General features: G+C 52.3%; 1 protein-coding gene across 3 annotated transcripts; it reads right to left on the bottom strand.

Annotated features, from left to right (window-relative positions):
• Positions 1-98: 98 nt before the first annotated feature.
• Positions 99-21,686, bottom strand: LOC144946433 (protein phosphatase Mn(2+)-dependent 1K-like). 3 transcript variants are annotated; one of them, XM_078875284.1, is made up of 10 exons: positions 21,342-21,686; positions 16,754-16,862; positions 15,866-15,996; positions 12,781-13,072; positions 8,442-8,635; positions 7,720-7,820; positions 7,314-7,479; positions 5,645-5,789; positions 4,840-4,974; positions 99-3,861 (listed from the first exon to the last, which is right to left on the bottom strand). In XM_078875284.1, exons 4-10 carry the CDS (start codon positions 13,033-13,035, stop codon positions 3,730-3,732), a joined length of 1,128 nt encoding a protein of 375 aa, XP_078731410.1. In that variant the 5' UTR covers positions 13,036-13,072; positions 15,866-15,996; positions 16,754-16,862; positions 21,342-21,686; the 3' UTR covers positions 99-3,729. The 3 variants fall into 3 exon arrangements, with proteins under 3 accessions (XP_078731410.1, XP_078731409.1, XP_078731412.1); XM_078875283.1 differs by lacking the exon at positions 16,754-16,862; XM_078875286.1 differs by lacking the exons at positions 15,866-15,996; positions 16,754-16,862.
• Positions 21,687-23,966: the final 2,280 nt, after the last annotated feature.

Here is a 23,966-nt window from a genome sequence, read left to right as displayed (position 1 = left end):
GCATCACTTCACGTCTCGAAAGGGCACACCAAGTGGCAGCCGTCCCTGTGCGGCACAAGGTGACTCCGGCATCTGGCCTGCGAGCGGGCGAGTTTGCCATTAAGGGGGGCGGGGGGGAGGTCAATGATTGCCGAGTGGTTTTGCTTAGAGGACCCGCAGTGGTAGCCGCCCCTGTGTGGCACAAGCTACAAGTTGGCTCAGCACCTGGCTTGCGAGCGGGCGTTAATCTGCCAGTAGGGGGGGGGGGGCGATGATTCACGAGCTATTTTGCCTAGGGGACCCACGGCCGTAGCTGTCCCTGTGCGGCACAAGCTGGCTCGGCACCTGGCCTGCGAGAGGGCTTTAGTTTGCAGAAGGGAGCAGTAACGACTGCTGCCGCGTGTGCGATCTAAACAGAGTACTGTACAAAATGAAAACAGAGGCAAACTCCCAAGGGCAGCAGCTGGGGCCGTGGTTGTACGAGGTCGCTCAGGTGGCCTCGGGCTGTGCAGTGGCGCTGCCACCGCGCATACCGACACGCGTGCGCCCCCACCACCGCTGGTCATGGATCACGGGTGCGTGCGTGGCGGCTGCCGTGGACACGTGGCTCGGCTGAGGCTGACGGAAAGTGGCAGAGGCCACTTGAAGTACAGAGTAGAATTAGCTCCCCTGTGCACGCTCCTCCTTCACTGGGCGAGGGGCGGGGGGGGGAAGCAATTGAACCCCACGCCATGCTCCAGGCCACCGTTGTTATCCAATGAACTATCACGATTTTATTCGCGATTATCACCGATTATTTTTTACATTGTGCCGAGTGTAGCATCCAACCAGTTACTTACAATAATAGGAACCCATTACAAGTAAGCGAGCCTTGAGGAATTAAACCAAATAAATGGGGAAGTTCACCACTCAATGCAGTGCACTTTGCGAGCTTTTAGAATGGAGATGAATCGATGATTTGCACAGCGCATCTCCAGACTTTGTTTCATGTCGAGGCTAAGTCACTGCTGTAAGATTGCAGCCCGATCACTTCCACCAGCATCTGCTCTCCGCTCAGCCGCCCACGAGTGCCACTCGCAGATCGCAACGGCGGCGACATTTGACAAGAGGAAAAGTGCTCCATCTGTTGCTTACAGTAAAAATGTACACGGACACCTATAAAACACGGGTCTACAATGTACATACATCTACATTTCACGTGAATAAATAAACGAGATCAGTACGTACATCAAAATCAAGACTAAGAGTCGGGCAGACACACAGGGATACAAGTTTGTGAACCACTCTGGGGGCCGGTCACAATGGGAGATGATTTACGGTTTCCATTGCAGCAAGGTAATCGTTGTTCAACCGGGCACAGGAACAGCGGGCACGCAACTTCGCTTCACACTGCCCACAACCGCATCGGGCCCACCTCTTCCGCAGGACAAACCCAGATTGATTCCTCGGTCAGCCCAAGTCTAGCAGAAGTGTGCAACATCCTGCAGTGAAGCCCAACACGGCAACACCCCTTTTCCAGATCTTGGCACAAAGTAAATCCTGCTGCCACCCAAACACAGGCGCTAATTCCTGGGCTGCCCGGGTCACACCCGCACAGGTGGCAACCCTAGGCCTACCACTTAAAACACAGCCTGCAAACAATATTCATCTATAATTACTAACATCCGAGCCACACTAATCGGGAACTAGAGGAGGGAATCTTGTCAACCTAGCAACACTGCGTACCAAATTGTAATGCGCTCAGCCACTTGTGCCACTGCGAGGGCATCTTGCAGTGACTGAGCTGTGTGAACGTGTGGTCGCCCGCCAAACGTATTAAGTCTTAATTGGTTCTCCGTTAAATATTTTCACAGCTGTTAAGAAAACCCGATTGGCCGCGTGTCCCTTGCAGAGGTGCATGGATCTGCAGCCCGGCCTTGACACTACACAGTACGTACAGCGCTGCTGCCGTGCGACTTCCTGCGGCTAATGTACAACGCGGACTACAAAGATGGTCACCGGGCGAGGCCAGCATCGTCAACCGCCACCAAGACGGATATTTACAACAAGGTTCGGCTGCTGCGAGGCGAGCCCACAGAGCCGTACGCCGACGACGCCCGAACGCCACGACGTCACTATTTACATCGTGCACACGCAGCCGGCTCAAGACGGCGTACAACGCGCCAACTATCACGTTACCGTACAAACACATCAGAATATATAAACACTGTACGGTACCGCTTGCGAAGGGTGAACACATTCGGAACTGAACGCGTCCGCTTGTAACGCGAGTGTGGGCCGCCCCTTGAGCGTTTCTTCTCGACGCTCAGCCTAACCCCGTGAAGCCACGCATGAATTAACTGTACGGTTACAGTTTTGTATAATTTGCATATTTAAATGCCACCTATCCGACTCGCCGCTGTGCTTCGGAGTGTTTGTGCGTCGAGGTTGTCAATGTGCTCCGAGGTACAGTGGTTACGTCGGCTCCCGCGGCACACATTCACGGTCGGGACCAGGGGTGGCCAAACCTCCTGGCGCAGCGCCAGTGATGGGCAACCTGCGGCCAGTGGAGCCCCTCGTGGCGGCCTGGTCTCAGCGTGTCTAGGGGCAATGCGTGGGGGTCACGATTAGCGGACAAGCACGATGTCAAGCTCGTGGCCCACGTCTGGGTTGCCCGTCGCTGCCCTACGCCAAACCAACACCTTCAACGGGGCCGGGCGCCACAAGACACGCGTGCACTAGAACATTTCTCTCCAGCGCTAGCAACAGAGACACATCGGGGGTGCGTGCGCCGAGCAGGCCACGTGGCCGGTTCTCTCGCACCGCTGTGGAAATGGAGTTCTTACATTTGGAAATTGGCGGGAGCGCCCCCAGAGTACTTGCATCTGGCTTCGCTGCAAAGGGGCGAGTGACCCGGGCCGCTTCCGCAGATTTTTTCCCGTTTCAATTAAAGTTGCTCCGAGAAGTTTCAACGCGTCTGCGCATACAGTGAGCCGCACTCGCAGCACCCGGAAGCCGCTGTTTCGCCGCCCCCATTCTGCAATGCATTTATTTATTAGGTGAACTGGTAATTGAAAAGAGAACCGTCCCTCAGTGCTGCATCACACACGCCACTTTTGTACAAACTGCCACCACTGACGTAACAGCCGCCCACCTGCCATTGAGGTGACCGTCGCGATTTTGCCAGCTGTTTTACGAGGTCCTATCGAAGAGAAGCATCGTGCCCAACGACCTCCGTGACCGTTGCAAATTTGGCCGGTTTTGATAATTAAATTGGCCAATAATATACGGTTTTCATTCCGTTATCAATCTACTGCTGGAATGAAGGCCTCCCCACACTTTGCCTCTGATGACGGTCATTTGACCATACATCGCCGTGCTGGTTAGTGCGGGCCGGTTGAGATATCGCTCGCCACCGATGTCAGCACTGGCTGGGAATTGAACCCAGATCGCAGAAATCACAGCGCCATGGCTCCGACCCCCGGCTCGTAAAACAAAACAAAAATTAAGCTTCTGTTTGAGAACAAGCAGCAAAATTAAATCAAAACAAGTGCAAGAAAGATTGTGTACTTCCTAAAATGTAAAAAGTGCGACACGTTTGATATTTACACAGAGCACGTACGGGAAAATTGTCCCGTGTTAAAAAAATAACTCGCGGAAACAGACGATATTTTAAAATCTCCGTCGAACGGCGACTTCCCTTCAACGCTACGCGAGCCCTGGGGGGCCGTGGGGGGGGGGCTGCCGGGTGCCCGGTGCCTGGCGGCGGCGTCACGCCCAGCGCCAGCTGGAGGTGAAGGTGCGCCCCACCGAGTAGCTGTCCTCGGCGCCCTTGTGTTTGCCCCACGCGCCGAACGGCACCACCACGACCGTCGTGTTGTCGTCCGAGCCGTACTGCATGGCCTGCGTCATGCACACCGCCACGGCGGACACGGCGCTGTCACGGCGAGTTGAGGAGCAGCAGCAACATCATCATCATCGTCATAACAGCGGTGAGAGAGCGAATTGTTGTTGATGAAGTGCCTTCCTTTGCGCCGGGGCGGCTCGGAGCGCTTGACACGTGGCAAGTGACTTGCATCGTCACATGTCTTAGGAAACGGTGAAAGCGGTCCCTGTGCGGCCACAGGGAGACTTTTCTGTGGTTGATTACTCGGCCTCTTTAAAAAGGGGGGCCCGCATAACAGACACCCTGCTGACGATATCCATTCACCTCCCATCCAGCGACACGCGTGGAAAGAGAGGTCACACGTTGTCCCCCCCCTTCCACCCCCAACGATATTCATAATATCTGATTAGTTTAGCAATGGCGCATGTCATCTGTAGAGTGATAGATTACATAAACAATGGAACAACTCTCAGGCACGGGGGTCAGGGGCCACCAATCCAGCTGCAGAGAGATGCCAAGCCAGCAGCAGTGTTAAGGTCCCGGGTTCCAAACGGGGTTTTAGCGGCGAATCCCAAAGAACTTCATCCCGACGGTGACGTTTTTCCTGGGTTGGGATTTCTCATCGTTTGCGGATCGCATGAGTGAGATGTTAACTACAGGAGGTCGTGGGTTCAATCCCAACCCCGACGCCTGCTGTATATTTCGAATTTGCATGTCTCTGTCCCCGTGGCCGCGTGTATTTTTCTCGGGGTCCTCCGGTTTTTCCCTCCACATTGATAAAAACGCATTTAAGAGGATTTGGCTGCTATACATTTCCACGCGATGAGCCACTTCGTTGAGCTATCATTTGTGGCCAAGTTGCTTCTAAAAAAGAGCTATACAGCTCAGGGGGCCTTATACCAGGTAAAGTAAAATAACAATAGTTTATGGTTTAAATATTTTTTTTGTTTTTGTTTAGTGTCCGCGCTTCTGGGTGGCCGACGCTCACGCCGTACCTGTTCACCGACCAGCTGGGCAGCCTCGGAGGGCTCATTGCACTGGCTCACGATGTTGCAGATCTCCTGGCTGTTCATGATGACGTTGATGCCGTCTGTCGTCAGCACCAGGAAGCCGTCGTCCCCGTGCTTCAGCTACAGCGGGGGAAAAAAAAGAAAAAAAAGAGTCCATTTTACACGGAGGGCTTCTCGCCAGCCGGGAAACAAAAATAACCACGGACAACCGCGACGGGACGACTCCCGTAGACCGTACGAAGTAGCGTCGCCCGCATCGCCACAAGCCTGCGAGTCACGGCCTACTCCAGTCCTCCAGCTGGAGGTGGCAGCTGCCACAGCGGTTGGAAGGGCGAGCAGCAAACTTAAATTGCAATTCAGAGGTCGCCAATTCCATTCAATCTCCCGGCGCAGCAGGTGAAACAATACTGCAAGTTTCTAAACCCTCTGCATCGCCCCCCCGCCACCACCCCGTCCTCTGTCCACCCAGGAGTACAATGAGTCCTCCACAGAGTCCATAGGCAGGTCGTGTGTGGCAGCCATTCATCATAGCACATTTTACATGCTGTGACAAAGGACCATTGTTTATTGACAAACGTGTCGAATGATTTTTTCCCAGTGTATACGTAGTGCGTAAGGTGTGCCTGCGGTGTGCGTGCGGGGTGCGTGCGGGGTGCGTGCGGGGTGCGTGCGGTGTGCGTGCGGTGTGCGTGCGGTGTGCGTGCGGTGTGCATGCGGGGTGTGCGTGCAGGGTGTGCGTGCGGGGTGTGCGTGCAGGGTGTGCGTGCGGTGTGCGTGTGCGTGCGGCGACCATGATGCGGCGCGTGTCCGGCTCGGCCGTGACGCCCACGGCCTTGAGGGCGATGTCGCCGATGCTGCGCGTCATGGCGAGGCGCCCGTTGACGTGCGGCTGGCCCAGGCTCGTCCACGCGATGAAGCCTCCGCACTTCTGGATCCTGCGCCGCCACGGTAACACAAAGCGAGAGGGGAGGAAAGAGCTCTCCCATCCATCCATCCATCCGAGTCCGAGTGATCTCCAGCTGCTCAAATGAACGTTGAACCATTTGTGCTCACCTTCTGTTTACAGCCCTGTAGAGCCAGCGGTGAAAATTGCACAATCCTATGGTGGGGGCGGAGTCTCCATAGAACAACCGCTGTCGGTCTTTCGCACAAAGTGGTACTCGTTTTAACAACCCCGGAGGGATGAGGAGCCGATTCGCATTACCTTTCTGCTTCTTCCCTCGCACTGCTCCACTCTAGAATGCCTTCTATCATCGTCTCTTGTCGCAAGCTCTTATCATTCAAAAGCGTGTTACACTCCTGTCTATTACAACTGCAATGGTGCCGTTTATTGCTGGCCACTTGACATCTTGGGTCTTTCGGCCCATGCTCAAAATTGCCAATGTTGTTACTGGTTCAGTTCCCGGGAAGGCCGGGATTGTTGGGTTATTTTTACTCCCCAGCGTAACAGACGGAGCTCGGCTGTCCCGCACACGCGCACACGTTTCATATACACCCATGTGCGTGTGTGTCCGTGTCACAATCTGTCATTTCATTTCCTCTGCTTAGGCGTTCGGCTTGCTTTGTAATGACATCACCGATTTCATACAAACCCTCCGAGCCCAGGACAAACAGCGCACCCAGAGGCCCCAGCCGGATAAACCCGCGCTCTTGATCCAGGAAATGTGGTCTCTGCCCAAAATGAAAACATTTTTCCTCCCAGCTGCCATTTCTCAAAATTGTTATTTCTTGCAGCTTGCACTGTGTCCCAGCGCCGGCCCAGCACTGCTGAGAACCTGAGTTCAAATCCAGGAAACCGCCCACGATTAAACCGGGTTCTTACGTGCAGCTAGTTGGAAGTCACAGCTCAGTATGCACAAAAAAAAAACATCGCATTTGGTTTGGTTTCAAGCTTAACCTGGACGCTACAGATCCTGATGTCATTCGAAAACAACAGGCCCGTGTGCTGGCGTCACTGTCCAAATTTTTGGCAAAATCCCAAAAATTACCCGCCAATTACTAAAGTGCGTTTGCAGGTGCAACATCGCCCCCTTACTGTGAAACCGCAGCAGCCTGCGCCTGTCAAACACAGCAATAGTGGCACCTTCCTTCGCGACGGACTTGCTCTACTACAGCAACAGCTAGAAGGAGGGTGGCCGCCAGAGGTCGCAACCGGGTGCCCGATACCCGTACCCTACCCGATATCCGACTGGGTACGGGTACGGGTACCCGTTTGCGACCCTGATGCGGCCGGGTACGGGTACGGGTAGGCCGTGAGTCACCGGTGAGTAACCGTTTGTCACTCATTTCGGGTAGGGTACGGGTAGCGTACGGGTACCCATACCCGGCCGGGTACGGGTAGCCGTTTGCGACCCTGGTGCGGCCGGGTACGGGTAAGGAATCAAAACCCGTTTGCGACCTCTGGTGGCCGCAGACAGGGCGGGAGCAGCGGCGGAGAGATGGGGGGGGGGAAGCAGTACCTCTCCTTCTCGTCACGGCGCTCGGGCGTGTGGTCCTCGGTGAGCTTGCGCGACAACCCGCGTCGGCACAGGATGGCGCGGCTGTCCCCCACGCTGCCCACCACCAGCTCCACGCCGTCGCGCAGCAGCGCCACCGTGGCCGTGGTGCCGCACGGAAGCAGAGCCTCTGTCGCCAGAGTCAATTTCGCACGTGAATTAAAGTAAGAAGATCGTCGTCAAATCAGCCACGATCGATCCATTGCTGGGCGAAGGACTCCCCCCCCCCCCCCCCCCCCCAGCTACATCCGTCGATTTGCGACGCAAGGCAACTTTCCGTATAAACGCAGAGATTATTGTTGTTGCTATTCGAATGACTGCGCCCGGAGCCCGTGTGACGAGCGGGGCCCGCGAGGTGGCTCCTCCTCACCGTTGCCGGGCGCACGGGCCGCGAGCGTGAACTCCTCGTTCACCTGCAGGAACGCCCGGCGCAGCACCACCTGCAGGTCCTCCTCCTGCTCCACCAGGTGCCTGCGTCGCGCACACGCGGGCCTCAGCATCGGTCCGCGGTTTGGATCTAACAGGCTGCCCCGGTAAATAACACGGTGTGTATTTTTACAGATATGTGTCGTCTGCTTGGCAATGAGAATTAAAGCGAGAAACATTTTTTTATTTTACCAAGTAAGACCTACTCTTTATCAGAAGAGACCTTGTCTCAAATTAATGCTCAACATAGTGGCTTATCATGTGGAAATCTTTGGCAGCCAAATATTTTAAATGCGTGTTCATACTAAATATAGAGGGAAAAACCGGGGGACCCGGAGGAGAAAAATCCACGCGACCACGGGGAGAACATGCAAACACAAATATACAACAGGTGTGAAGGTCGGGATCCAACCCACGACCTCCTGTATACCAGGCGAGGTAGTTAACATCTGAACGAGTTGGCCAATGCGTGCCGGGCATCCCGATCCAAATTTAGAAAAGTTACACTGCAAATTACTCAATGGTGCTATATACACAGCAGTGACCGCCCCCTACTGCAAGAACTTAGGATTCTAAAGGGGGGAGCAGTCAGCACCAGGGCCCACCCCACCCCGCCCTCCCCAGGATCCGGTGCTGGGTGTGGCGGAGGGGAGCGGTCGTCGTTACCGGATGCAGCGCTTCATGTGCGCGCCGCAGAACTCGGCGGCGTAGGCGCCCCCGTGGCCGTCGTACACGGCGAAGTACAGCACCGTGCCGTCTACGGCGCCCACACTCCAGCGGTCCTCGTTGGCCGAGCGCCGGCCTGTCTGGCTCGCAGAGCCCACACGCGCCAGGCTCAGCTGCGGGATCGGCTTGCCGTACTGCACACACACACGCACGAGAGGGGGTTGTTCAAGAATTAACGGGAGGGGCTTTGAGATATTAACCGCCCGGCTCTGCGGGCGAGCCCGCCTGATCCACGCTGAGCTGCGGGATGGGTTAGCCGGGCTGCGCACGGACGAGCGAGGACTAACGAGCTGACGACGTTCTACGGCGGTGCTCCATTGTGAAAAAGCCATCGCGTGGCAAGTTTCCCGCTCCGCCGCGGGAGAGGTCGGGGCTGGCACGGCTTCTCTGTCAAATCTACTCAAGCTCGCGATCCTGGACCCCTTCTGGCCCGTGGGCCCAGAAGTAGTCGCGCTGCCTGCACATTCCATAGCCATGCCATCGAGTGACACCCAGAGGTCAGCGAGCAGGAGGAAGCCCGCGGGGCTAATGGTGGGACGCTGTAAAGAGCAGACTTTGGAGGCCGGCTGTCGACGACACAACATTTGCCGGAGCTCTCTGAAGGAAGAGGTGGCGAGAGGTGTGGTCGTCTTCCACTCCTCTGCCCACGAACATCTACCGAACGGGTCGGGCTTTGGCTCAGCTGTGGTTCAGAACGATTGTCAGCACAGTTCTTTTTTTGGCGTTAACGATAAATCTCATGAAACACCCCGTAAAAAAAAAAACGGTCACCGGTTTGAAATGTCTCCAGCAACAAGTGTAACGTGTGTACGCTTTTAGCTGGGAAACAAAAGTGAGTGGTGTAGTGGTCAGCACACTGGACTTGTAGTCCAGGCATCACCAGTTCTACTCTTTCCTCCAGGCGCGGCAGTTGAAACAATGGGGGAAGAGGTTTCTCAAACCCTCCCGCACCCGCCCCCCACCCCTCCGTCCACCCAGCAGGAGAAAGGGGTACACACCTCGTCGGCAGGTGACGTCGTGGGATAAAGTGTGGGTACGCTCCTACGAACGCCCCCCACTGGAATCGATTGTCGGTTCGTGAGTTCACATAATCGGTAACTGATTACAAAAAAACTATTCCGATTATCGTTTAACAAGCCTGGTTGTCAGCCCCGCCATTAGTAGTACCAGACCCAAACGGCAGGAGGAGCTCTGCGTTCCTGCAGCTGATGCTTGGACTCCTTCTCTACGCAGCAAGCAGCTCCTTCCCAACACAATCAACAGCAATAAACTATCAATAAGACGTTCAGCCAATATACAGTACATGTGGCACAGTTTATCCGATATTAGGAAGCCACTGGAGCTAAACTATCTTTGAGAGCTGCTTTTTATGTTTAGTTTGTGTTATCTTTCCCCTCGCAACTCCGATTAGCACGGTCGGCTACGTACGGTGAAAGAAGTTTCAACACGCACACACAGTCACGCTTCAGTCCCACCTGACAATCACATTGCGAAACGCCGAGGGGGAAATCAACCGACTGCATTAACGATGCGCCCATGGCTGATGCAACAAAGAGCTCTCGTTGAGCTGATGAGTGCGCGTGCCAAAGCCCCGACAGTAATCGGCAGATGACGGTTCCCTGGCCGGGGGGGGGGGTAGAGATATTAAGGCCACGTGGAATAAATGACGGCTGCTCAAGTATAAACATAACCAAGCGGCCTGAAGTGAACAGCAAGAAGAGTGGTTGGTGCTGCTGCTTTGGCAGTGGTGCACAAGCACGAATAACAAACTCGCGCTTCCAGATGTGCTTCTGCGGCCGTCTGGAACGCTCTTCCTTCTGATATTAGGAAGCCAATGGAGCGATACGCTTTTAATCTAGATTGAAAGCTCCTTTCTTTAGAACTGACCTTTGTGTTTAGTTTGTTGTCCTTCCCACACACCTCCAATAAGTACGGTTGGCTACGTACGGTACGAAATAAGTCCAACATATATACAAGTTTGTCGATCAAACGCTGTCGCCTTAAAAGTACAAATATATACAATAGGCGACGTTCGGGCAATGCCCCTTCTTCATAGCAAAGGCCCTCATGCCGCCGTGAATCATGAAAGTAGTTCCACAGGAGGGGGCGATGTTGCTGTGTGCTATCCCAATTGAGTCATTTGCTGTGCATTTTCCATTTTGGCAAATTTGGACCCCGACGCCAGCACACAACGGGCCCTTCTCTTGTCGAATGATGTCACCGGATCTTTAAAGTCCACTATGATGCATGGTATTTACGTTTTCATACACTTGCAGTAATAACCAGGGCGGCCTGACGGATTCGAACTGCAAACCTCTGCGATACCGCCGGGCCACGTCGCCCTGGGTGCCGAAAAGAGTTTCCCCAAACGCCGGGCATCACCGCAGATTTTCCCCATATACCTTACTCTTCCCTTTATATGCAACTTAACCAGCACCGTGCGCTGCCGTGGCCAGAGATCGGCAATCGCACCGAAAGCAGCGTGACCCGAACCACAGTCGACTCTCAAATCAAGATACCCTGGCGGACAACTCGCCTCCTTCCCATAGCAGTCAATCTGCACAAAAAAATATATTTTTGACTAAACATCCCATCAGCAACAAGTCCTCCTGAAAGTGCATGATATCGGCAGCATGTTGGTTTCGACATTCAATGTCTAATCAGCAAGAGTCATGCTTGCTTGTGCCAATGCCAGTGAACTCTGAAGCAATGTGCGCGTGGTCATTTGGCTGGCAGATTAAACACGCCGACGGGAACACAACCCCCTGCTGGAAATATAAAACGTGGTATTCGGCGGTCGTGTGCGGCTTCTACCCACACGCGGTTTTCCATTCCTCGCTGTGCCGCGTTCGCGGTTCGGTGGCCGATTTCGTCACGGAACAATAAAACAGACCCCACGCACTTCGTGGAAACCACCTGGGCTGGTTTCACGTCAAGGGGGCAGCACGAGTGTGTAAACAAGACGCGTTCATATTGAGGTTACGTGGGCGTACACACCCCCAAGCCCTTGTCAATGCCAGCTCCACCCCCAACACAACATTCATAAGAAAATACAAAGATCCCCGTATAGCCTTAAGACTGTTGGAGCAATGTGCTGTTAGTGAGCACCAACGAATATCAAACATGATACACAAGAAGGCAGTGTAACCAGCAGTGTAACCAGCACTGCGCCCAGCCACCTTTGTCTCCCCAGTGGGGATGCTTACACACCGCACCAAGTACTCATTCAAGGACTTACAGGAGGCCCAGGATCCATTCAGATATTCGTCACTGATGCTGGCATTGGCTGCGAGTGGGAATTGACCTCAGGTAGCCGGATCCGTAGTGCGGTGCTCTAAACACTGCGCCACCATTCCCCATAACACATGACGCACCTGAGCAGCATGTGACAGCACTTTCTGCCCACATACATCGTACTGCAGATCAAAACACTCTTGAACGGCTTTCTCGAGCTCCCTCTAGTGGAAGCCCTTCCGCCAGCAGTGGCACCAGTAAGCAATTGCAGGGTTGCGCCTTTACATTTTTCTCATCTTTTACATTTTTTAATCAAAGGTCATGCGACTCTGGAATGTCGAGGCTGGGCGGCAGCCGAATGGGCTCCCGTTGCAACCGGTTGTCCCAGATGCCAGCAGCGACAACTGAACCGGTAGATTCCCCTTCACCAACCCACGTTGACCTGCATGGTGAAGTATGGTCAAACGACCCCTGTGACCGACATGACATGGGGAGTGGCAATATAAGATCACAGAGATTGGGAATATACTGGTCCTGACTGCCTTCCTGCTCGTCTCCAAAAGGTGTCATAATTAAAACAGTGTGCTTAACAAATAAAAATTACACATTACAAAGTATCGTTAGTTCTTATTACTTATTGAGTGTGGTGACATGGCCCAGTGGTAGTGTTTGCGCTCGCTGCAAAGGTTCGCGATTCGAATCAGGCAGGCTGCTCTTGTTAATACTGTGAGTAAATACACGCCATCTACTTCACAGTAGACATTAGAGATCCCACACGTGGGTTCGTGTCACAGCGGGACAGTCCAAATTTGGCAAATTAAAAAAATTGCACTGCAAATCACTCACTTGTAGACCATGTGCTGAGTCAGCTTGTGCCACACAGGGACAATTGCCAAGGGGGATGCCCTCCGTATCGTTGAAATGGGAAGCAATGCAAGGTGCTCTGCGTCACGGAGGAGTTTAGACGATGATGATTACTATTATTCCCGATTAATTCGCGACACGGAGGTGACATTAGGTGACGGTGGCGGCGATGCCCACACACCTTGATGCTGGGCGGCAGCATGATGGGCTCCTTCTGTAACCGGTTGTCCCAGATGCCGAAGTTGTCCCACACGGCGGGGCGGTCGTCCCGCTCCGAGCGCGCGCGCCACCGCCGCGCCGCCGCGTGCAGCCAGCAGCGCGCCAGGGGCCCGTCGGGGTTGGGGGCGGCCCGGTGGGGGCGGCCCGCCCCCCGCGAGGCCCCGGTGAGTACTGCGGCGTGCCGGCCCCTGGGCAGCCGCACCAGCAGCGCGGCCATCCCACGGTAGGCGCCGGCGCCGAGTCGGTTCCGAATCCTGCGCGGCAGGGGACAAAATAGACAACAAAAGCCTTCCCCTCCGAGTCAAAGGGCTCTTTTTCGGGAGGGTCCTGCCAAGTTTTCACAGTAGGGGGCAACATTGTTAGGTGTTATTTTGTGTTTCTCAATTCAGTAATGTGGTTTAATTAAAAAAATAGGTTCGGGTTGCTATAAAGACAGAGTCACCGCAGCTAACTATGCACGGCTGTCTAAATGTGACTGTAACCCGGCGACCGTAAACACACTGGAGCGCCGCACGCAGCGCGGGACTGCGGGGCCTGTAACCGGAGCGCCACCCCCCACCGCCGCAAGTCCCACGTGCCGTCACTCGGATTCCGCAAGCCAAAACGTGACGTGTGGTGGTGCCAGAGGCATACACGGAGGTCGCATTCACGAGCAGTCATCGGCCCCCCGGCGCTGACTCAACGTTACGTGCGGATCTGAGCAAACAGCGGCGAGAGAGGTGCATTGGGGACACAGAGAGACAAACAGAGACGTGGGCAGAAAGACACAGAGCCGGAGAGGGAACGAGAGACAGAGAGACGTAAATACATAGATGAGAGAGACATGGAGAGAGAGAGAGATGGTGAGAGACACGGGGAGGCAGAGCTGGAGAGAGAGAGAGACATACACATTGTGACATGGAGAGAGACAGACGTGAGAATGGACACTAAATGGTCACATGCGGAGGGCCCCCTGAACAGAACAGGAGTGAGATACTCTGAAAGACGAGGAGAGACACAAACATATCTCGAGACACCGAGACGCACGCAGACAGGGGTCGGGACAGTGACGTGCGTCATCAATACGGCGCCCGTCACGGCCGGGTGACCAGGCGAGAGTGACGCAGACACGAGCGGTTGACATTACCTACAGCGGCAGTGCCTGGCCCTTCACATCATCAACAGTGCTGAAGCACGGAAGGTCACGGGTGGGACACATCAATGGATATAATTTCGCCACCGATGCTTTGACACGAACGCAGAATTGCTCAACGCTGGCTCGAATGTGGCCCAGTAATGTGCTACCCACTGTGGGGGATACTGAGAGTGGCTGCATTCGTCAAAATGGGTATAACACGGTGGTCCCAAACTTTTGGGTATCGTGCTCCCACACCCTCCACCTCACCCAATCATCAAGACCACCTGGCACCACGCCCCCACAGCCACCTTTCCCTGCCCCATTCATGGGCAAGTGTGCAAGTCACCACGTGATCCACACGCATCTCGCTCGTTGCGCGTGACGTTAGCGGCGCAGTTCGGATTCTGCAGTGGAAAAACAACCTGGCGCCTCCAGGCTTAGCGGTGGAAAACCAGCCATCGGGAGCGTTTCGCTGCAACGCGGGCACTGCCGCTCTCCTCGCGCATGTCGGAAACTTGTCGCGCCCGTGAATCTCGCCTCAGCCTGCACCCCCCGCTGATTGAGAACCACTGGTAACACATTCCTTCGGAGTGGGCAGGTAGGAACTTGGTTGGACAGCGCATTCGTGCGATCCGTGTCACGCGGCGCAAGCTGCGTGAGGCGGCGCGTCACGTGGTGCCGAGCCCGCCGGAAGCGCTCTATGAAATACAAATCGAGGGCGTGGCTATGCCCGACAGACAGACAAACAAATAATCCCTGGTGGGCAGTGTGGAACTGTTGTTCCTACCTGTATAACACAACAGAGTAACGGGGTGATGTTGCTGCGACGGGTATCCAAAGTGAGCAATACGCAGGTAACTCTTTGGGCATGGGGATGTTTTTGGCCATTACCAGCTAAATTGTGTTTTTTATTTAGCTATGGGAGGAAAATGGAAAAATTGGAGGAAACCCATGCAGAGAAGGAGAGCATACCAACTCTACACACTCACTCACTGTAGTACAGGAGGTGAACAGACAAACTTCACACAGAAAAGGTACCAAAGTTAAGAATCAAACCCAGGCCACATCTTGCTGCGAGCCATGACTGGTGGCTGCTACTAATAGCACACATGGCGTACAAGTCCATGCGGTAAGGGCACATAGGGTCCAGTGGTAGAACACACGAGGGTGTGTGTCCCACGTTCAGGTTTGACCAATCAGGGGCCAAGCGATATATAAATATAACCAACGCAATGTGTGTGGGTCAGATCACTGCCTGTTTCCATTCTACGAAGGGGGGGGCACAGGACATACCCCGGGAGAACACGTAACGAGGAGAACTGAGAGCTGCTATTATTGTAAAGGCCGTTAGTTGTTTCCTAACGACCAAGTGGGATAAACAAATAAGGGCCAGAAAGAAAAACACACACAGAGGTACATTCCAGACACAGGACGAAGTCAAAGTCACTTCCTGTTCACGTGAGCATTGCCTTCATTCTCATCGCACGGGGCGAGTCGATCCATAGGACCACCACTGTTGACTTCCCCACAGAGTGGTACTCATTTAAATCGACTCGTGGAGGGACGATGGGCCGAGTCAATCTCCCAACCAGAATTTGAACTCGCAACCTATTTTTGAAAGCGAGTCGCTTGCTCAAGTGCCGTGCCACCCGATGTATTCTCGTTTTCTGTAAAAAAAAAAAAGAATGCGAGTGCCCCGAGATGCGTGTAAGAAATCTCGAATGTAAACTCACACGCGCACTGCCGGTCTGCGCAGGAGGGAACCGCTCCGGACGGGTCAATGCCGAGTTAAACAACCGTGTTGTTGCGCAACCCGAGCACCCCGTGACTTCATCGCCACATAGCGAGACGCGCGATCGCATAACGAGAGTGCGACCGCACGGCGAGACACGTGATAGCACTCGCGGCAGCGTCGCCACCTTCGTTGTACCTGAACGGTGACGTACGCCGCCGGGGAGCTGAGAGGTGTGTGCGTGTGTAGGTGGGGCAAGGGCAACAATGTCCAACAGCAGGGCGAGCTGCTCAAGGCTTGCCCCCTCGTCGTCCCGATAGTTATCTGGGCTGCGGGGGGAGAGGAAAATGATACACGGTGAAATATCGACCCGTTACATCCAGTCGTTCGGTCTAGCGCAAACGGGTTTGCCCCGGAGAAGTTCACGCTTGACGAGCCCGGGGTGTATAATAGTCACAAGCAGGTTACGCAATCCCAACGTCGGGTGTGACGGCTCTTACAAGCAAGGGTACTGCGAGTCTCAGTGGGGTCAAGCTTGATGGTCAAGGCAAAGCGATGTACCGCTCAAATGAGCGTTGAGGCATTGGTGCTCATCTTCTGTTTGCAATCCAGAGCCAATGGTGGAAATGCCACATTCCTTTGGCAGAGGTGAATCTCTTTGTACAACAACCACTGCCGACCTCCCCACAAGGTGGTAATCATTTGATTGACCCAAGGTACGATTGAGTGAGTCGACCCCCAAACCCGAAATTGAACCCGTAAACTACAATTCCTGCTAGGCCACCTGGCCACTCTCTATTGATGGGGATAGGGGGAAATTAACCAGTTGGGCCTCAGCTTGTGAGGACTTGGGAGTTGGTGGTGAGGTTGGCCAGTCACCACCACAGGGCAACATCGCCATAAACACCGCATTCTCTGAGTTATGAAACACTCCGGAAGGAAAGACGCACCCCCGAACAAGAGTTATAAATATCTGGTTACACATGCACGCCTACTTCATAGAGCACATGCAGGGAAAAAGTGGGTCTTATTAAGCAGAGTGACTGTGGTATGAGCCACGAGTCTTGCTCTGCACTGTTATTGTACCTATATATAGCAGCAGTGCCAGCTTTACATCCTCGTGTGTAGTCTCGTGGCTCGGCACGGCTTGCTGAACGAGCGCCCGTTCACAGTTACAGCCGAAGCGAACGTCTCTCTGCTGAGCAAACGCACAGTGTTCATCTCTGTTCGTGGTCATGAGCCAGAGCTGCAAATTCCAATTTCCCATCATGGGGCCAGTGTATCCACTGGCCTGTCCACATTTCGCCACCCACAGAATGGTCCCGTATTGTCTCGATTATCAGACGTGCCATTTCCCCGCCGTGTATTTTAAAGCAATGGTTGGGGGAACGTCTTGTAATCCATTAAATGTGTGCACGTGGGACCAGGTTAGTAGAACTCTACTGACACAGGGCTCGAGGTTGGGATCTTCATTAAATCCGGAGAATGTGGAATTTATTTTATAAATCCCAGTGCTTTGCAGGCTCATTCATACCCCAACAAGGAATTTCACCTGGTCCCCAGCTGGTTGGATGAAGGTGAATGCTAAGTAAAAAGGATAAATGGAGTGACCAAATTGACCTTTCTATAATAGGACAGCACTATCACTGTTATTGAGCAATCGAGGAATGTCTGGGAGTGCATCTCTTCAGCAGCATACGTTCACTCAAACTCTGGACCGGTTTTGACATTGTGTCTCATCAGCAGTCAGGCTTGTTTTGAATCAATGCTGGTGAACTGCCAGATTGTTATAGGCAAGGATGCGTTCTGTTAGATAGGCGTCCTGGTTTGACACTTGAATGACGAAACTGGTCCAGAGTTACCACGTAAAACCAATGTTGTCGAATTAGACACTCACAGAAGGCTGCGTGGGGTGATATGTGGAATAGAATGTTTCTTTTATGCGGACAAATATAAAAAAGAGCTGTAATGTCTGTTTATCTGCTGCTTTTTTACATTCTCCACAGGAACGCTTGTCGATACTTGTTTTTAATTGATGAGTGTGGGTTAATGTGCTTTTTTCCCCCTGTAATTATTTTATCTTTGCTTTGTAAATCTTTAGTCGATGTTTTTTTTGGCAGCCTACTACCTGGGATGATTATCTGTTCCCATATTTGCACTGCGTAAAACATTAGCGGGATTTTCAGACAGCCAAGAGCACAGAAGGGAAAGATAGACCTATTGACATGACCTCTGTAACAAATCACTCGGAACGTGCCCGGAATGTGCCCGCTAAGCAGGCTGGAGCCTGGTGAGTACTTGGCCCGTCACCATCTGGCCTTGCCAAGTGTTGTAGGCGTGTGGCTGAGATGTGGGCCAGGAGATGGGATTTTCTGATTCCTCCCACACGAAGCAAACAAGGAATTTGCCAAACCCTCCAATGCAGCAGGACACCCCTTGAGCCTTGAGACTCGGTGAGGCTTTGGTGGACAAAAAATAAATCACCGGCATTATTCATATTATTATTATTGATATTATTATTCAATGTGGCGAGCGTTCCTGTGTCACAGTGAAGAAACAAAGTAATCTAACAACGAGGTTAGATCTAACAACAAAAAGCTATAAATGGAGGTTAGGAGATGTTGTGGCTAGGGGCCATTCATTTAGTACGTACGCATGGAGGGGGGAGGGGGGGTTAACCCAAATGCATACGCTTGCGTCTGGGGGGTCTACTGACAATGTACGTACGCATAGGAAACGGGGGGAAGGGGCGGTGAAGCCTCGATAATAATAATAATTTGTCTACATTGGCCTTGAAATGAGCCACAGTTCAGTTTCTTCAGTTGTCAGACAAGTACTACCGGGAGAAGTAGGCCTGTGGGAGAGGTGTCACTTGTATGCCACCGTGCCCCTGACTGCAGCTATCACGCTGCTGTGCTTCGGCCTGACATTGCGCGTGTTGACGAAATTCCTATAATGCGTCACCTGTTCGACTGGGTTCAGTCGGCGTTTGAACCTAGCGGACATGAGACAAACGTTTTAATGGTAGGCAACTTAATTCTTTAATGCAGCCGGCGGTGGACTATTTGCGTAAACACGTTAATATTATTAATCCTTAATCGTTTCTGCATGGATTAAATATAGGATTCTGGGGGGGGGGGGTCAAGCGTATGTACACAGGTGGGGGGGGGGGGTGTAAAAAGTACGTGTGCGTACAGGGAGGGGGAGAGGGGTCAAGTTGACAGATTTTTGCGTACCTACTACATGGATGGCCCCTTTTGAAGGTTTTCACCTGCTACCCAAACCGTGTGTTGCCAACTCACAGCTTATGGCCATGAATTGTGCCAGCCAGTTTGCCATTATTGCTCATCATCTTCCTTCCTTCACCATGCTTTCTAGATTGTTGCACAGTGACAAGATTAATTATCAGTGGTCAAAGCATAAATGTAGAAGTATGAAACCTATTCGCTCCGCAGATAACGTTCACCGCTACTCACACACACGCTCGTACAAACCCTCATACCCTTTCACTCTGACACTCACGGTCACTTCCCCTCTGTGGAAAGTGTAGCATCGGGATAGGAACCGTTCTGCACAATGCCGGTAGACTTGTATGTTGTTGTCAGAAGTGCCATCATACACCAGCCCACACTGACCACCGGTTTATCACAGAGTGGCACAGACATCGAGTGTGCAGGTCGTGCAACTGCACCAGTTGCAGAGGCTGGAGGGTCCCAGGTGCCGTGCTACGAAGAACCCATACCCGGGAAGGCGGACAGAAAGGCAGGACCCCTATTTTATGGCTTGCACCAGGGCCCATGCCAACCACTCCTCCACAGCACGCCAGCGGTATGACGGTAGCATAAAGCTATTAACACATGCCCGAGACGAGGACGGAGTTGACAGGCAGCAAGAACCAGTTTAACAAAATCAAACACAAAACGAAACTGGCTGACAATGCAATATTGGCAAACTGGCTGCCAAAATTGATGACATAAGCTGTCATGGCAAGTTGGCAGCACAAAAGTTGGGTTCCAGGATAACAGTCATAGCCACAAAATGAGAACCAATTTCATGACGATTAGCGCTGAAGTTACAGCTGCCCAAATTGTCCGCTCCCCGCAAATAACAATATCCATTTGCTCCATCTAGAAGCAGCTTCTTTTCTCCTGCATTATTATGATCGTTTCCCCAGGAAAGCAAGACGGGTTGACAGAAAGGTCCTGCATTGCGGTGTCTGGCACGACTTCTGTTCATGTTAATCAGGTGAAAACACATGCGGCAGAGAGGAAGCACGTTACACATTGAGAGCTGTATATGAGGAAACTGCCCAGCCTAACAAAATATTGGAATGAATTAACACCCAGCCCAATCCACACACACACACGTTCATCATCGCACACTACACCCAAGGCTTACGGATGGGAGTCGGCCCTTCCTGCCGTTTGTGGGCATCAAGTGCACTTTTGCGTGCTGTTAAATCTATTAGTTTCCAGCCTGCGCACATTCTCCTGTTGCTGCGATGGGTTTCAAGTGATAATGTGTTAACCCAATTAGTGACAAATATACTCGCCATCAAATTGGCTTAAGGATTGCAAAGTTTACAGTGCCGATGAGTGGATGAAAGTTACGACTACAATAAATCAATAAATAAATCAACAAATCAATTAACGCTGCAGGGCAGGAGGAGCAAAGAGAGGGATATGGAGGGGTGATTGCTGGTGGAATGGAGAGGGCTGAGTGTACTGCAGAGAGTAGAGCACGAGTGGGAGACACGGGGGGAGATCAGAGAGAAGATGATGACGATAGCAGAGTGGAGTCGAATCCGAAAACCAGACAGGAACGGAAAGATATCGTTTGGTCCGCCTCCTCGGGGTCGTGTGAATTCAAGTCGCGGGTCGGCTACGGCCGGTGGACATGAGATTTCCCACTCCTGGAATAGGGGAGAGTGGAGAGAGCGGGCTGAGTGGAGAGGATGAGTGTAGGAAGACATGGCAGGCAGCGTGGGTCTGTGTTTACATGCGCACGCATGAATGGCCACGGTGTGTGGATCGCCCCCCGCCCTCTCTGTGGACAGCTGTTGAACGCAGCACCCGTCAACACACGCGCTCATCACGGCGCTGTTGCGATTCCACACGCAGGTTAGAGGCACATGGCACCGACCACCCATCACGGTGCCCCCTACCATGTGTCACTGCGACACGTGTGTACTTTGCGCTCACACGCAATGTGCCGTAATAAACCCACGGGGCGCGTTGGGAGCTGCATTGTCGCACACCGTACAGTGCGCGCAAAATATCAACACGACGATATTTTAATATTCGGTGCAATTAAGTCATCGCGAATGCCTTCTGTTGTCGTCGCGAGCAACGCTTGCTAAATCGTACGTAAAAGCTGGCATAGCAAATGTGTGTACACGCATGTCGCACGCCGTGTATCGTACATGCATGACGGCGTAGACGTACTGTATACATAACACATGCACTGTACATTATATCCAGACATTAACAGACCTCGCCTCTAAGTTAAACATTTAGGTTATGTTGGCTCGGTACAAGTTACACACACTAAACAAAACTCAACACATTCGTCAATAACGCCACCGTCGCCTAAGACGTTCTGCGCACGGATGAAGGCAAAGCAACGCCCTGTGAAAATGGGTCCGGTCCGAAACGTCGACTTTTCTATACCTTACCCTTAATCCATTCCCGGAGCGCGCTTTAAAACTCGGGTCAGCTTGCCTTCTACTTTCAACTCTTCAGCAGCACACCAATTCAAATAAATATCCTTCCCCGGAGCGCCTCACGCACCACGCTTATCGCATTAAACTCCCAAACTTTGAAGAGGTGAGGAGGGGGCGGGAAACCACCCACCTCAGCACAATGTTTGCGTGGTGCATTCGCTCGAGGCTATTGCGACGTAGCTGTCACCTGTAATGAACGTAACCCTTAAGAGAGACGATAATTTGTACGTTTAACGGAGCCGCGTGCAGTTGCAGCACCAACAACGACCCTCCTCCTCGCGCGTCGGCGAGGTCTGATCGCTGCTCCCCAACGCCCGCCGCCCTTATATGGGCCTCACGTGACTCCCGTCGTGACGTCATCGGGAGCTTTGGCACACCACGTGGCGGTCGAGATCCCGCTGTGATTGGACGGGGAAGGAACGAGCCCCCTTGCCCTCCCCCTTTTGTAGACGCCCCTCGACGTTTCAATTCCCCTGACCTCTTTGGACTCGTCACCGCGACGATGAGAGTGGTACGTGCGTGCAATTGTTATTAGGGGCCGTCCATAAATGACGTCACGCGATTTTGGACAATTTTTGACCCAACCCCCTCGTCACACGGCGTCACAAAAAATCAGACCCCCCCTCAAATATGACGTCACAAAGCTCTGCCCCCCCCCCAAACCATATTTCCATTTTGAAAATAAAACATGCTTCAAATCGCTTTAAACTATTGTCATTGTAGTGCGTATTTAATGTGGCGCTGCACTCTGATGTTGTAGGAGAAAACATGTATTAAAAAGTCTATTTAATTAAGTAGAACGTGTTGCCTATATTTATTTAAGTTGCGCATTTTGATGTGGCGTCACATTTCTCACCCCCCCCCCCCTCGTCACAACATCGTCACAAATGTCTGACCCACCCCCCCCCTAGGTGCGTGACGTCCTACAACATCAGAGTGCAGCGCCACATTAAATATGCACGACAATGACAATAGTTTAAAGCGATTTGAAGCATTTTTATTTGGGGGGGGGGCAGAGCTTTGTGACGTCACATTTGAGGGGGGGGGGGTCTGACTTTTTGTGACGCCGTGTGACGAGGGGGGTTCAAAAATTATCCAAAATCGCGTGACGTCATTTATGGACGGCCCCTTACTTGCTGGCGTCCAATGTCAAGCACTCCATAGAGAGGGAGGCTCTTCGAGAGCTCCCTGGCGTGGGAAAGTAACATCAGAATCATAATATTTATTTATACTGCAGGAGGAATCCGATGAGCTGTTAAGCTCTTTTTCACAGACGTTCCAGTCGGGGTGGGTCAGAACGTTGCAGCAAACGATACAAAAAAAATCAATAGGAGTGCAAAGTATAGCAACGGTAAATAATCAATAAAAAAAACTAAACATTTTTTTACATAAATTTGATTTAAAGCTTTCGTGACTGCAGGGATTTATATTCTTGGTTATTTCGGTAAAGTCACGTAGAAGGGAAATAATACAATTAAAAAAAACACACCTGATGATGATTGCTTGTGTTGCAATCGAAGCGTCGTGATAATTGTATTGTTTATTTGTATTATTTTATTATTTTCCTTCTACGTGACTTTACCAAAAGAACCAAGAATATAATTTTCATACTCTTTAGTTCTTTCGGTAAAGTCACGTAGTTAGAAAAAATAATAGATCACGACGTTTCGATCGCAACACAAGCAATCGTCATCAGGTGGGACAACCAAGGTGGTTTCTACCTAGGTGACTTTACCGAAAGAACCAAAGAGTATAGATTTTTGCAGTCACGAAAGCTTCATATCAATAAATAATTTCCACTCATTCCAGATTTGAATTTCCACTCCTACACGCGCCGGCTGCCGTTGGCCGTTACCCTGGCAACAGTGGGCGTGGCCACCAAATGGCGACGTCCTGCCGCTCTGTGATTGGACGGCGTCGTACGGGGCAGGGCCATGAGGTTTAAAGGGGGGCGGGCCTTAGCTTTGGGTGTGTGGGAGGGGTGGAGGGATTGGGAAGTGACGTAACCCCCCGGTATACAGGGACTCCTCTACTTACGAACGAGTTCGGTTCCAGAGGTCTGTTCGTAAGTCGATGTGTTCGTAAGTCCCAACTTTACTCCTGTCGATTTCAAACACGTTGTACGGCGTGTACACGAAACACGTTGAATGGCTTTAAAAGCTGTATCATCTCCTACGGATGTAGATGTCACTGGTTTTTCAAGTTCTGCAGATGAAGATGCCACTGGTTCTTCACCTTCTGCAGATGTAGATGCCACTGGTTCTTCACGTTCTGCAGATGTAGATGCCATTTGTTCTTCATGTTCTGCAGATGTAGATCTATTGCGTGGCGGTTGAACTTACGACTATCGGTCTGAACGGGCAACTGGCCATACGGACAGGTTTGTTCGTATCTCTGAAAGTTCGTAAGTTGAATGTTCGTAAGTAGAGGAGTCCCTGTATCCATAATCCGTTTCTTAACAAACCTCAGGTATTTCCATAAAGACCTCCAGTCCACCAGATTTTCAGCTTATCATGTAATTTATATTGCTTCATATGTATATTTAAAAACAAACAATAAAACACACCTGATGATGCT

Source organism: Lampetra fluviatilis, chromosome 41 (genome assembly GCF_964198595.1).
Source record: "Lampetra fluviatilis chromosome 41, kcLamFluv1.1, whole genome shotgun sequence".
Taxonomy (NCBI): domain Eukaryota; kingdom Metazoa; phylum Chordata; class Hyperoartia; order Petromyzontiformes; family Petromyzontidae; genus Lampetra; species Lampetra fluviatilis.
The sequence above is the reverse complement of the archived record's forward strand: the minus strand, read 5'-3'. Positions and strand labels throughout refer to the sequence as shown.